Consider the following 16033-nt stretch of genomic DNA (forward strand, 5'->3'; position numbering starts at 1 on the left):
GGTGAGGGTGGACCTCACATGATTTGATGTCAACAACTTGATTGGATGTTTAAAGTGTGAAGATGTGACGTCCAGTAGGAGAGAAAGGGTGAGCAGGTATAAAAGTGAGGTGAAGAAGAGATTCGGGCTTCTTCCCCTTTGTCTTCTGTGACGTGAGCAGGTACGAAGTTTGGATTGAATTTTTGGCTTTTCACCTGCTCATTGTTGCCAGGTCAGATGGTTCACTGAGAAGGATTTTGACTGACATCATACGTCCACTGGATGCTGCTGTCCTGTTGCGTGACGATCATCAACACGGGACTGGGGGATAAGAGCATCTTTAGACCTGGCTGTGCTCATCCTTCCTCCAACCTCTCCTCACCGAAGATAAGAACAAACTCAGCTCACAGTCGGTTAGTTAGAAAGTAGAGTTCAGGTGATTTGGGAGTTAGTTTTTTAATTAGTTACAATTAAAAAAAAAAAACAAAAAAAAAAAAACATAATTCACTGTGGTGTAAATAACTCAGGTTCCTCCAGCCTTTTAAAGTAACAGTTTTATCATATTTTATTTCAGACAAAATGAGTCATTATATAATTAAAAATAAACAACAAAGACAGAACTCACAAAATATACAGACACTTATTCCAAAGTTTATAAAAACTTGAAACATACTTTGTGCCACAAAGTGTTAGAACTGGCAAAGCTTTTACTGTTGAATGTCTAGACCAGGGGTCAGCAACCTTGCTGATGACGAGTGCCATTTAAAATTTCCTCAGAGGTCAGTGTGCCATATGATTTTTTTTTTTTTACTTTCTTGCCTGTCCCATTTGGTTCTTTAGCCGTCAGAATTGTTGTCTGAAGACCAACAAGGATACCCAATGGATTTATTTTGCCAAATGGATCATCATGGCATTGCCGTATTGGTCCATTTGATCGACCTTTGTTTTTATTATTTATTTTATTTTATTTTCAGTTGTTACAGACGGGACAGACATGAGTGAAGGATAGGAAAGGGAGAAAGAAAGAGGAAGGAAAAGAAAAACAGAAGGGGAGAGGGACAGTGAGAAAGGGGGGGAAAAAATATCTCCGGGATCACCTGTTGAGAGAGAAAGAATAGAAAACAAGCAAAAAAAACAAAAACAAAGCAACATACTAAACACAACACCATCGCATTAATCTAGCTAAGTGTAAACAGCAGTAAATACTAAATATTGAATGTTGTTGTGCAGCAAGCAGGACAGACAGCGCACAATGTGCTTTGAAGTAGCAGCCAAGAAAGGTGTGATTTAAGTCTACAAACAGTGAACACCTGTGTGCACACCTGTGTGGGTCGGCGCGCTTGTATTCAAATGGTTTCCCCATGTAATGGTCTGCTAGAGGATGTAGAGAGCCATAGCCCCGCCCCCAGGGCATGAAGCAGGCATGGAGGAGATCCAGGCCCCAGACATCCAGAGGCCCCAGAGTGCAAGAGCCCAAGGAGGACCACCGGAGGGGCATCCGTGCCACCTTCATGGGAAGGGCTGAGGATCCCCAGACGAGGGGTCACCCAGTAGCCACCGGGCAGAAGCTAGAGGGGGCTGCACCGGCGTGCCCGCCAGCTCTGCCGGCAGCCAGCTGTGCCAGAGTGAACCGAGCCGCAGGCACAGAGGCCGGAGGCCCGAGGGCCTTCCGCGCCCCGGAAGAGGCCTCACCGAGCAACAGGCGCCAGGCCCCGCCAAGTAGCCACCGGGAGTGAGCCGGCACATGACCTGAGCGCCCAGCCCCGGACACCAAGAACCACCAATGCACCGACCCCTGAGGGCATCAGTCACCGGCAGGGAGTGTGGTGAGGGGAGATAGGCCTCCACACTTGGAGGGCCTGGGAGTTCCCAGAGAGGTGGAGTCTAAGACCCGACCTGACATATAGACACAGACAAACACACAGACATGCATTCCCACCCTCATGCACACATATACAAACACTCAGCACTCACCCAACGTAGGTCAATGTGCCATATGATTGCATTAGCAATAAATTTAATAACGCTCTATATGAACAGTTACACACTATATAGAACCACTTTATAGATTATATTTGTTCAGATGTTGGCAGCTATCAGCAAATAGTTATCAGCTATTTTGGAACAACAACAACAACAAAAAAAAGACACTTTTTATCCATAACAGCAAATGAACTGTACAACAGAAAATGCAAATGCTATTTATGGTCTTCTCACAACAATGATAAGAAAAACTGGGCCAATATGGCATGTCTGTTAATACAGAGACACACATGTTAATGTGATCTCTGGTCTCCCACTCAGACATGTAGAACCAAATCCTGTCCATAAGGCCTCTGCAATGTTCTGAAGACAGTTAAAGTTGTCAGGTAGTGACGTCCAGCAGGTGAACATGCAGCTTTGAATGAAAGCCAACGCTGTTGTGACAGTGATGTACAGTCTTGTTGGTATATGTATGATTTCTATACATTTTACATCAGATAAAAACTTTGGTTGTAAGATTCAGATAATTATTTATTAAAAGTTAGATATTTTAAATTAGAATAAGGAAGAAAAGTATTTCTTTGTGCCCCCCTTTCCCTGTTAATGCCCTACCTGGCCCCCTGGCAACACTTTGCTAGACCCGCCCCTGCACAGCTATCAGCTGTCAGCTACTTAGAAAAGGATCCTGGTGTTATTTGTCTCTCAGAAACAGTTCATAACTTCAACTCATCCATGTCACCTAAAAGGTAAACCTGTTTCTCCATCACCTGTTCAGCTCTGATGATTCAGTAAGGACATCTCCTGGTTTCATCTTCATGTTTCCCTCTCACCACATATCCAAACCAACATCATGACCAGCAGCTTTACAGCTGTGGCTCCAGCAAACATCAGCTGATACTAGAAATTAATATTAAATAAATTCTAACAACAGCTGATCAAGCTTAAACGTGCTGCTGTTGTTTAGCGCGACATCGGCTGGTTTCCTCTTTCTGGTGCAAAGTGGGCGATAAACAAACAAGAGAGAAAAGCCGATCAGCTGATCATTGATCAGTTTCATGATTGAAGTAGCAACAGGAGAGGGAGGGGGGAGGATGAGAGGAGAAGAGGCAGCTGTGCAGCAAAAAGACGCAGAATAACTCCAGCTTTGTGTCTTTTTCTTTGTAGCTGAAGTCCGGGACAAACTGTTCCTTTTCACCTCAACACGAAACGCGTAATATTTTCTTCCAATGCGGGAGGATTCCGTCTTTTTACGGGACGGTTGGCAACTCTACTAACTAACCTTATGAATAATATAAAGTTCACTATCAGTAACATCATAGCACCACCCAGCTTTATATAAACTCCGTCATGCTAGCTCACGCAGTACGAGTTATTGTAACTGACTGTAAAAAGCACAACAAAAATAAACTCCACCTAAACTTGGTTTATATCTGACCCAGATATACTGCAGGTCATAACTTCTTACCTGAAGTTCAGTTCACCTGACACTCGGACCAGCGGCCGCCTCGGGTCTCTCCTCCTCCTGCCTCCCCTTTCTCTCCTCCACCACTTGCTAATTTTACTGAATCTGTAGAAGCTCCGCCATAGCCACCACCAAACAAATGAGTTATTTTTTACACACCGACCAGCATTTGGCCAATCCACCACCTCTCATTGTTTATACTGTTACAAATAAAAAAATTTAAAAAAAAAAAGTCACCGGGCCAAATATCGGTCAAATGCCCGGTGTGCCCGATGGCCAGTCCAGCTATGGTCGTGCCATCAGTTAACCCTTCGCGTGCCAACTGTGGCACGCGTGCCTCGGGTTGCCGACCCCTGGTCTAGACTTATTCAAATGGCTCATAAATTTGTACTTAGTTCTTTAGTAATGCACGAAACGTTGGGACGTTACTCGTGAAAAAACATTTGACTTGCAGATGTCCATCTTGGAAGTTTAAGGAAAATTCCTCCTCAGTTGTAGCGACCACAATAAAACTCTTTTTACGATTAAAAGCAAAATCATACTGGGCACCATAACTAGCACAAACACTAACCAGCACTGTAAAGAGACAAAATGACCAAATGCTCAGTGTACATTAAATGATAAACAAGAAGATTACCCAGCATACACCCAGTTTTACATTCATTTAACTTGACAGCTGCTGATAATGGGTCTAAACCACCAGCTTGGAGGCATCCGCTTAATGGCAAGTTGTACTTTTTCAGGTTGAATAGTCACACAATTATTGAAACCAATATCAGATAAATTAAATCTTTCACACTTTTAAGATGTTTGCTGTAATATTTTCTCCATATTTCAGCAACATTCTTATTGCCAATAACCCCATTAATAGCTGATGGCAATAACACCTTACTACTGTTAAAGCAGCCACATAAACTCCATCTGACCTCTGTGTTATCTACTGTAAGATTCAGAGGACCAGAGATGAAGTTTTTTTATCAGATAGCCGAACCAGACTTCCTGTATCAGGGTGCTGCAGATCTACAACAACAAACATCAGTCAGTTTGTCAAAGCTCCAGAAGTACGAGGAAATACAGTGTCATCAGCAGTGTTGGTCAAGTTACTTGAAAAAAGTAATCAGTTACTAATTACTGATTACTTCCCCCAAAAAGTAATCCCGTTACTTTACTGATTACTTATTTTCAAAATTAATAATTACTTAGTTACTTTTTAAAAAAAAACACGATTTACAACCTGAATAGGTGATAAAGTGATAGATCTTTCAGCCCAATTCTACTTTTTCTACATAATCATCATACAAAATGTAATCAAATGGAAAAGTCTCTTTTTAAAACTTGTTTTATTAGTTTTAATCTTTTAACTTTATGCATCAAGCAAAAATTAAATTATATGCAACATTCTCTGACTGGAAGAAATTAGTTTAACATTTAAACCTATTTTCTGCACATTCCAGCACATAAAATAAAATATTTTGTGTGTTTACACTCAGTCTTTCAAATAGATGCAAGTAAAACACAGCAGAAAATAAATAAAGTCAAAGACTAGCGGTCCTGTTGCTCTATTTTCACCTGTAAAGCAGGAGTGGGGTAGGCGGAGGGTTACCCTGGTGCAGGTGTGCAGCTGTCAGTGGAAGAATCCGCGAGTTTCTCTGTGAGTTTCCCATTACGTCGTAGCTACTCGGGGCTTGCTCGGAAGTTTAGGGGTTTTTTCGCTGTAAAAAGAAGTTTTCTTCCCACGCACAACGGACACTAATGTTTTTGTCACTTTTTATGGAATCAAACTCAACTCCTAAATATTTTAGCCGCATTCTTCGGACGCCGGCTCGAAGCTCGAAGGTCGAGGCACGATGTGCCGGGAAAGCGGTGTTCCACCCGGCTGTAGTAGGTCTCGACTTTCCGTTAGCTTCGAGCTAACGGGAGGTCGAAGGCCGAAGAATGCGGCTAAAACTTTTGCGAGATCTCGCAAACGTTTTGCAAGATCCTGAGTTTGTTTTGCGAGATCTCGGAAAAGTTGTGCGAGATCCCGAGTTTGTTTTGCGAGATCTCGCAAAAGTCCGTCTTAATTTTTTTTTTCTCCCATGTCCCCTGCGGGGCTCCGTACAAATCAATTTCTGTGAACATCTGAAGCTGTATTTGTGCTGTAGCGCCATCTTCAGACAGAAGCCAACAAACTCTGGAGGATCAACATATATCAGTGCTATAAATCTGTTCACAAGGTGGCGCTACTGTGTTTGAAAATCTTTAGTACCAACAATAGTTTTTATTTCTTCCACATGATATCTGAGAGCAAAGCTTCAAACTAATCACCTGCTGACACAGTATGTGGATTATCCAGAGTTTGATTTCTTCTGTGACAGTGAAACGCTTTCAGCTGTAAAGTTTTTGTCATGGTCACTTTTTTGGGAAGAGTCTAACTCTAAAACAGGAAGTTTAAAATGACATTTCTCTCTCTCTCAGTCAAACAGGTGGCTTTCTCAGCCTCTCTGCTGGATCAAGGTGAAGGAGATACTGGACCCTTTAACACTCAGACTACTCTGATCTTCAAACATGTTGTCACAAACATTGGAAATGCCTACAACAAACACACAGGTAATAACACTGAATGTCACTTCTCAGCTATGTTGATGTCAGGCTGATGTTCCAGATGTTCTAACAGCTGATTTTCCATTTAACAAAAACAAATGTCCCACAGCCTACCACTTTGACTGCCACATACTTGGTCATGGAAACATTGTTGCAGGTGCTTTCTTGTTGAGGAATGAGGAGCAAATTTATGTTGTATATGAAAATCCAACATCTGGTACAGTGAGCGCCTCTAATGGAGCCTCACTGCTCCTAGAGGTTGGAGATCAGGTGTTTGTACGTATATTGGCTGGTGCAAGGATATTTGACAGTCAGAATCATCATAACACCTTCAGCGGTCATCTGATCTTCACCATGTGAGAGGTGTGACAGCTCCAACACTTCCTGTTTGGCCTAACCTGTGTGGGCGGAGCTTAGCCATTAGTTAAACAGGAAGTAAATCATTTGCCATAATCAGTTTCTCTCTCTCTCTCTTTCTGGTTGGGTTCTAGTTTTGTGTTTATTTGTTTCTACTGACTCAGATAATTTACTTCTTCTTGTTATCTTTGATTCAAATAAATCCAGTTAAATGCTCAGTGATTCTCTTCTCTTTGTCCTTTCTTTGAGTCGGCTCTTCACAAAGTGCTGCTCCTCCATTGGGTCATGACTATTTTCTATAAGTTGGTAAACTGCATCATTTGTTATTGGCTCCACTGTCCTGTGTTGGTCAGTCTGTTATTTTGGTGACTGCTGGCCCACATGTTTGCTTTTAACTGGAGTCTTTCCTGTTAAGTTGAGCAAAATCCAACAGTTCCTCTTTTTTCTCTTCTTTGATAATCATGCAGGTGTTTTTCTTAAACTCTTAACAGATGTTAAACTTAATCTGACTGTCATGATAAACATGTAAACAGCTGATTTAGGTTGATATAAAAATGTGTGTCAGTGCTGTGGAGGAATGTTTCCTTATTTTTCATCTGAATCCAGACACAGATAACTGACTGTAAACTTACTCACATTCATTTCTTTCAATTCTTTAGTTTCAAAATAAAAGCATCATTGAACTCACGCTGTGGATTTCTTTATGTGTGTTTCATACATGCAGCAGAGATCAAACCTACACATGCTGGGAGTTACTATCACAGGTAAAGTGACACCTGAGGGGTGACCTATGAAGTGAGATTAGCGGTTTAGCTACGTCGAGCTGAAACTGGCTAAATTACTACGGTAATGTCTGCTGAACACATAACTGGTCATGAGCTGATTATGTTCTGAGCTTGTTCATGCTCGGAAGCCATCAAACCTGAATGAACTAGAGATGTTTTGTAAAGATGAATGATCCAAAATACCTTCAACCACAATCCAGACTCTCACTGGAACCGACAGGAAGCGTTTAGAGGCTGTAATTTCTGCAAAAGGCGGATCTACTAAATATTGATTTCATTTCTTTTTTTGTGGTGCCCAAATTTATGCACCTGCCTGATTTTGTTTAAACAATTATTTCACACTTTCTGTGAATCCAATAAAGTTCATTTCACTTCTCAAATATCACTGTGCGTCTCCTACATGATATATTTAACTTTTTTATTGTCACAACCAACGATTTATACAGGAAAATGATGACTATTAACAAGGTTGCCCAAACTTTTGCATCCCACTGTATATTCGGTAAATGCCCAAGACATCTTGAGAAATGTAAATTGCTGCTTGATTCATCCATTTGGTTGACTTGTTTTGGCGCTACACAGGAGTTTCCTCACCGGGGTAGCATATGTTAAGGCGCGCAGAGTAGACTGAAACTAAAAATTGAAACAAATTATTTGAGAGCTACATTTTTAAAGGATAAAATACAGTTTCAAAGCAAATGAATTCATTTTCAAAATATGCTAAATGTTCAATTTAGTGATGAACATTTACAAACCAATACATTGAATTTCAAATTAGGCTAATTTTAGGCTAAAGTTACAATTCAGATTCAATCTGAGCAATTCAAATTCCAATTTAACTTGTTCCAATTCAGTTTCTGATGGCACAAAGTTCTGCCTATACAAGATCCCTAGTATAAAATGTGTTTTTCTCCGGCTTCTTCCATGCATGTTAAATTTAATTGGTGATTTTGAATTGTGTGTCTGTATCACCCTGTGTTGTCCTGTGTGTACCTGAATCCTATGTGATAGTTTCAGGTATCCACTGTTAGAAAAACAGAATCATACATTTTCCGCTTTTCCATAACTGGTTCTTGTTTTCTTTTCATTAAAACCCAATTGAACTTTTAAAAAAAGCCCAACTCCTGTCTGATATGCTGCTCCTGTTCATTTGTCTGTAAAACATTTATCTTTTATGAAAGACACTTATATTAGAAAAGTAAATTCTTACTGAATTTCTAAGGCATCAAAATGACATACTACTGCAATACTGAGATTAACCACAACACCAGACCATATGCAACACGGTCACTGTTTGATCATTTGGATTCATTGCACTTCATAAACAAACCACATTTGCCACCAGACAGCGACACCCTGTGGCTAGAGAGGGTATTACATTTAAAGACTTTAAGCACATCGGTGGTTATAACATTATAATTAACCAAAGCAAAACAAACATAAAAAATACCGCTGTAAGCATTAAAATGGTAAATGGCCTGCATTTGTATAGCGCTTTACTCAGTCCCTAAGGACCCCAAAGCACTTTACACTACATTCAGTTATTCACACATTCACACACTGGTGATGGCAGCTACATTGTAGCCACAGCTGCCCTGGGGCCACTGAGGTTAAATTTGATATACTTTTGTGTGCTGGCACCCAACATCTACATGTTCACTTTTTTCTTTGATATGAAAATAACTGCACTTATTAATTATTATAGTGAACGTAGATTACGTACTGAACTCTACCAGTGACAATGTGCTCTAAAGGTGGGGTAAACCTGAACATGCAGAGCTAACAGAGAGACCATTCACACTCACGTTCACAGCTAGAATGACCCATCACACTCACCTGCACTTCTTGGGACTGTGGAAAGCAGCTCGAGTACAAATCTCTGTGGAACCGGAGTCAAAGCCAGATTTCACTCACAAGTCTACAAAATGTCAGCCAACAATCAGACTTGTGCATCTTTTAGGAACAAGTAATAAATACATTTGGAATTTACAGATTATCATATTTATTTATTTTTTACAATTAATTAAAAAAAATATTTCAAACAGAAGGTAGAGCTGAGCATTAGAAAATATCACAGAAAAGGATCAAACAAATCAAATCATCTCAAAGACAGATCAGCTGCATGCTTCTAGAACTCTGCACATTTTTAGTCTGATATTAAGTTACGAGACGGCAAAGAAAAAAATAAAGAAATTAAATCTAAGTTCACAACATTTAACCAATCCTCTCAGAAACAGAAGAGGATGAAGGCAAAGCAGAGGAAAAAGTGCATCTGTAAGCTGAAATAACAGAATATCAAAAGGCTTCACATGAATGTCCACAGAGACGAGACTGCATAGGGAGGAAATGTTCTCATAGCTTTGCTCTGAAATGCAATGACATCAATTATTCAAGTGTGTGACTCATGACTAAACAATGCTTGGTAACCATGAAACTGAAGTGACCAGAACACAACAGCAGAGTCATTTCTGTTCTTGACGACTTTGCTTGAGCTCCGAGTCGTTCTGCTTCAGGATTAAATTAGCTGTGTTAGCATGTATCATAGTTAAAAAGCACTTATTACACGTTACTAAACTTGTACTTGTTACAGCAGAGAAGTGTGTTTTATGTGAAAAAATAAAAACAACAGCATCTAAAAATCTCTAGTGTCTGCATCGTGGCTAATTAAAGCTAGCTGGTGAGATTAAGTTTGCTACAGCTGATTTCCCCACTTTTGCATGTTTCATGTATTCACATATACAATATAACATCGTAGTATATGAAATACTACATAAAATTTGAGCTACATCTGATTATAACAGAGGAAAAATCACCATCGGTTAACTTCGTCCTGATAAATGCTAACTAGCCCAGCTAGTCGTATATTTCAAGGGGATCTATTAGCTTTTCTGTATTTTATGTGATATATATGTATTTGTTTGAATACCTGCACCCCACCTGACCAATCAGACAAGAGTAGGCTGTTGGGGGGGGGGGTGTCTGCATAAAGATTGTGAACCATGCATAGCTACTGTAGCGAGAATCAAAGAACGAAAATATGAAGCTAGCGAATAGCATGTTAGCATGTAGTTAGCATTGAAAATAAGGAGCTGCGTTAGCGCCATGCGGATATTTTCTCTATTTTTTCAGAGATTTATTTTGTTGATATTTTCTCGTTGTTACAACACTAGTTTAGGGAAAACTGGTTTTAAACATTCATCTGTATTAAGAGATTAAGTCAAAAATCCTCCCGAGGCTGATCTTTACTGTGATAGCACTGAGAACGGAGCATTCATACAGATGTTACGGTAAAGAAAAGTAAAGAAGAAATTGAAATCAGTTCATAGGTAAGATAACTCACTAAGCTAAATGACCACTCAGCAGACTCTCCAGTAGCCTTAAAGCTAGTGAGAAAAACTCGGTTTACATAAGTTAAAATCATTTAAGCAAATATTTTCTGCACAAAACCCAGTATAAATACAAACCAGCAGGCAATAATTAGTGCAAATGACACAAGGAGCATTATACGGATCATAAAACTCTTATAACGCAATTTTTTTTGTTAAATAAAACACTCAATATTGCATTAAAATTGCTTAAATTAGCTTAAAGACTTGAAGACGTTTTGGACATTTAGTGAATTTTTAAAAATGTTACATTGAAGTGCAAATTAAATGAAATTGCCCTTAAATGTCCTCAAGTGAGAAAGCTCACCTTATATATAAAATAACGAATCAAAACAAACTAATTAACATTTTTGATAATTCTAGAAAGACACAGCGCTACCTACCCCTTGTCTTTTATGCTAGTAGTGTTAGCTGCTTGCTAATAAGTTGTGGTAGAAACTGCTTGTGTGTAAACTACATGAAAGTAATATTTGTAATCTTCTACCTTAGCTATACCTGCACTTTATATTTTCAAGATTAGCTAAAAAACCTAAAGCCTCACATAATTCTGAATCAATTCTGATTTGCGGTGGTACCATTAGCAAAAACCGTTTTTTATAGAAGACGTAAATATCAGTTTTTCAGTTTGTTGCTAGTTTGCTGGTTGTTTGTCTGCAAACAGCAACAATACGTGTACTTTATGTGAAACTCTTTTCTAGGCTTTGTTAGAAAATGCAGTTTTACACCAGCGAAGCAGCGGTGTAAGTTTAGGCTCAGTCACACTAACTAACTGTTTTGGTGGAAACTGCCAGACTCACCTACTCTTCGATAACACAGAGCGAATGATTCCACTGGATTAATTTGGACATTTACTTTTTCGAGCCATGCTCAATTTTTACGATTAAAATCAGCTGATCAGACCAATCAGAACTCTGCTTTTGGCATCAAGCGTTTGTAGCTCAAAGCGTGCACTGTTACTGAATACACAAATAGTGAAATAATACTGTTTTACATCAGACGCACAGCTACATGCTGCTCCGGGACAATCAGCTCTGTTAAATGATTTCTCTGCACTAGTGATGGGTCGTTCGCGAACGAAATGGCTCTTAGAGCCGGCTCTTTGAAGTGAACGACGCGAGCCGGCTCCTTATTGGGAGCCGTGAGGTTTTTGTTTTTTTTTTTTTTTTTTCTCTCACCCTCTCTCTCGCCCTTTTTTCCCGCTAAACTCCGCACGCGTGGCCTGTACTTTACGCTGGGCAGAGGGAGGAGGGGCGTTAGTTACACTTGCAGTAGCACAGGAACAGAGCCAGAGAGAAAGAGAGCGAGGGACAACAACGTCACATTAGAAAGGTATAGTAATCATCCACTATTTTCAGTTGCAGATGATAAAGGATTCAGAAATCATGCAGGCCCATATGACAGAGAATGTGGATCTTCTTTTTGTTTTAATATTTTAATTTATATTTAATTGTGTTGTGGTTTGCAGTGTTTTGTGTTGTTTCACGTTAGATTTGTTTAAAAGGAAAAAGCTGAAATTTTAAATAGTTAAAAATTTAAAATGTAAATAGTTGTTTTTTGTATTATATGATTTATTTATTACATTTTATGTGGACTGAATAAATAAAGTATATTTATGGTGGCCCTTAGAGACACAGCATGTACAAACTCCAAAACACGTAAAAACTCCAAAACACGTAAAAACTCCAAAACACGTACAAACTCAGAGGCACGTACAAACTCAGAATCACGTACAAACTCAGAATCACGTACAAAAGACAACAGAAGTGCTCCAGGATGCTGAGCTTTTGTTACCTAGTGGCTACACAAGCCAGGAAGTATCAACAACCGGATTTGGTGTGTGGTACTAACAGGTAAATGAACTTTTTTTTTATTTTTTTATTATTTGAATAAATATGAGTGCTTGTCTATAAATACACAAACAATACACACATGCTTTCAATTGTGTAATTTAAGTGATCTGGGTAGCTCTGTTTTGGAAGTTCAGTAAACGCTAGAAATGTGTTTTGGAGTTTGTACGTGCTTTTTGGAGTTTGTATATGCTTTAGAGTTTGTACGTGCTTTGTCTCTAGGGGCCATATATAAATAAAACCACTTTTTTTAACATTAGTAATTCCTTTTCTGCATAATTTTATATTATTGTTAATGATTAAATAATTAAAGCAACAAAACAACCTGAAGAGCCGGTTCGGAGCCGAAAGAGCCGGCTCTTTTTAGTGATCCGAGCCGAAAGAGCCGGATCTCTAAAAAGAGCCGGAAATCCCATCACTACTCTGCACCCTGAGATGAGGTCCACACTCTGCCAACAAGAGCTCAAACTGCCCCACCGACATCCTGAAATATCCATGGTCGTGATAAAGTCCTGGATCAGGCCATCATATTCGCCCTGCTGTTGTCTTCTCCTGAGAAGTTTCCATTTCCTGTTTAGAAGCATCAGGACCAGCTCATCGTGGCTACATGTCGACTTCATTTGGTTCACAGTGCATTTTTTCCACAACACGTTACAGACACTGTTAAACTACAGGGTGGGCCATTTATATGGATACACCGTAATAAAATGGGAATGGTTGGTGATATTAAAGTCCTGTTTGTGGCACATTAGTATATGTGAGGGGCAAACTCCTCAAGATGGGCGGTGACCATGGTGGCCATTTAGAAGTCGGCCATCTTGGATACAACTTTTGGTGTTGCTATCAGTGTGTGAAGAGTGGGAGAAGAGGGTTGCATTGACAATCCAACACAATGGGCAGCACATTGAACACATTTTATAAGTGGTCAGAAACTTGTAAATAACTCATGAAAGAATAAAGTTACGTTGAAACCAAGCACACCATTGTTTTTCTTGTGACATTACCAATAAGTCTGATGTGTCACATGACCCTCTTCCTATTGAAAAAACAGAAGTTGTATCCAAGATGGCCGACTTCTAAATGGCCACCATGGTCACCACCCATCTTGAGGAGTTTGCCCCCTCACATATACTAATGTGCCACAGACAGACTTTAATATCACCAACCATTCCCATGTTGTTACGGTGTATCCATATAAATGGCCCCCCCTGTATAAGTTTGGATTTTGTGTCATTTTGTTGCCACATGCTCAGTGTGTCATGGACTGAAGAAACAAATACTGCAAATAAAATATCCATTAGCATGTCCATATAAACAGAGCGGGGCTTTTACGTTAGAGAAAAATCAAATGCTGATATCACAGTAAAGACCCTCCTCCTATAATACTTTCCTAATATTTACACTACGTGAGGATTACAAAAAGATTACTGGAAATGGCAGGACTCACAAAGTGTGTAAAAAACCTACGAAGTGACCTTTTGGGTTAGAAGTAAACTCATCTGCAGGCAGTATTTTCTTCAATGAACAGGTTCAGTGCGGTGTGTAAGCATCATGTATGTAGTCACACAGCGGCCTCCTACTGCCTGAACACAAACACACATCCACCAACAAGCAGAGACTGTGTCGCTGGACCTGCGCACGACTGATTTATGACCCAGTTTGCTCAATTTTGGATTTTATTTGCTTTTTAACTTCAGGAAGAAATGATTTTGGAACCCCCAAAACATGCTGGATGTTAGGGAATCTGTCCTGGGAAATATTAATATGCACTTTTTGATCAGAGGACATTTTTGGTGGTCTGTCACTCACTCTACTTGTACTCTCTCCACCTCGTACGAGCTTTATTGTGATAGTTATAGCAGGGGTGGGGAACTCCAGGCCTCGAGGGCCGGTGTCCTGCAGGTTATTGCTGTGTCCCAAAACGTCGGCTGCATCCTTCGGAGGCCGCATTTGAAGGCCGATTACGTCACAGCCAGGCGACGAAGGCTGTCCCAATTCGTTGACTCCTTCAAATGCGACCTTCATTTCCCCGAAATGGAAGGATGGGTCCTTCGTGGCCCACCATATCCCAGAATTCATAGCGCGGCCCAGCCAAATTTCAGCTGCCAATAATGGCGGCCGCTACTGAGTTTTAAAATTAGTCTTATTAATCTTTCTGGGTCACAAAATAAACTTTTAACATATTTTCAGGCGAGAAAGTAGCTGTGTAAACATCAAATATCTGCTTAGTTTATCAAGAGATTGCATATTTGCAAAAGTGTGCTGATGTTTTCGGAGACGTCTGTTACCCACCAGCTCGATAGCAAGCCGGGGGGTTCAATGGTCACTCCAGCCGGCGAGAGCAGCGGACTCCCGGCTTCATTGTTTTCAGACCCCCGCTCTTTCGCTACTCAGGTTAAACATGATATACAAGTCACTCGGATAACTTAAAAATGTAATTTCTTTTACCCTTTTTCGGTGTTTTATTTGTTCCGGAGTAAATCGGTTATTATTGTTATTTATTATCAGTTATTAGATTATTAGATTAAATAAAACTTCATTAATCCATCAGGTGGTTTCCTCCGGGATTTTCACACAGCTGAATAAACGTTAAACAGAAAACTGATTAAAAGTGTGAGACGGTCGAGAATTTACGCCAGTGTCCTGTTATATTTTAGATAGCAAGGAGCAGACGGCCGAGTTTATTAAACTCCACCGAGACAGCGGTGACGCAAATCTGAAGGCTAGACCGTCACATTTCACAGCCTCGCACTTCTGGCCCGGCCCACGTAGACCGCGAAGGCTGGGTCCTTCGAAGGATGCAGCCGACGTTTTGGGACACAGCCTATTGTGTCCTTGATCCAACACAGCTGATCTAAGTGGTTAAATGACCTCATCATGTCTTGAAGTTCTCCAGAGGCCTGCTAATGACTTGATTCAGGTGTGTTGGCCCAGGACGCCGGCCCCTGAGGCCTGGAGTTCCCACCCCTGAGTTAAAGGCAATCACTGAGATTGCTTGAAAACCACCAGAATTATCCTTTAAGGTCAACATGAGCATCAAAATTTGGGCGACTAAGAAGCATCGAGTGATGATGATTTAGACTCAGGAACACGCGTCAATGACCTCACAGGTGTGTGTACAGCAGCACATGTATGAGCTGACCGGACTCCAGTGTGTGTGTTAACAGCATGAAATATCTATAGAGCGCTCTTCGTGGTTCGGTAGTGAGGATGAGGTTTGCATGCGTCGGCTCATCTTCATGCAGGACTCAGATTTGTGTGTCGATGCAGTCAGCGGTCTCCTGCAGACTGGCTGCAGTTCAGCTTCCTGAAGCCGGGCAGCGTGACGCGTCCGTTGGTGTAGATGTCGCGGTCGGTGCCCTGGTTCATGCGCTTAACCAGGTTCTTCTCGTACAGCAGCGGGTGGTAGGCGCCCAGCGTGCAGGCGGCGTCGTAGAAACGCTGGTAGTAATGGCAGAGCTCCGTCTTCCTCCGGGACGGCAGGAACTCGTACACGTGCACCACCTCGCACAGCGACATCATCAGGACGGTGCCTGGACAGGAAGCAGAGGGTATGAGGACACTTTGCAGAGATTTTCAGACAGTTTGGTGCTTCCTCTGATCACCAACTGTTGTGCTTATATCAATCAAATCAAATCGAAGAACCACAGA

At 40.7% G+C, this 16033-nt stretch overlaps 2 protein-coding genes across 3 annotated transcripts in view; one reads left to right on the top strand and one right to left on the bottom strand.

The window, feature by feature from the left end:
* Window positions 1-5754: 5754 nt before the first annotated feature.
* LOC146510516 (complement C1q-like protein 3) lies at window positions 5755-7444 on the top strand. Its single transcript, XM_085175820.1, has 2 exons — window positions 5755-6055; window positions 6117-7444. Exons 1-2 carry the CDS (start codon window positions 5860-5862, stop codon window positions 6365-6367), a joined length of 447 nt encoding a protein of 148 aa, XP_085031946.1. The 5' UTR covers window positions 5755-5859; the 3' UTR covers window positions 6368-7444.
* Window positions 7445-9127: 1683 nt separating this feature from the next.
* Window positions 9128-16033, bottom strand: part of st6gal1 (ST6 beta-galactosamide alpha-2,6-sialyltranferase 1) — a 30630-nt gene continuing 23724 nt past the window's right edge. For both annotated transcript variants that reach the window (XM_085174854.1, XM_085174855.1), the window contains exon 9: window positions 9128-15915. In XM_085174854.1, the coding sequence (XP_085030980.1) occupies window positions 15653-15915 (263 nt within the window). In that variant the 3' untranslated portion in view covers window positions 9128-15652. The remainder of the gene's footprint in view (window positions 15916-16033) is intronic.

Source organism: Neolamprologus multifasciatus, chromosome 10 (genome assembly GCF_963576455.1).
Source record: "Neolamprologus multifasciatus chromosome 10, fNeoMul1.2, whole genome shotgun sequence".
Classification (NCBI taxonomy): domain Eukaryota; kingdom Metazoa; phylum Chordata; class Actinopteri; order Cichliformes; family Cichlidae; genus Neolamprologus; species Neolamprologus multifasciatus.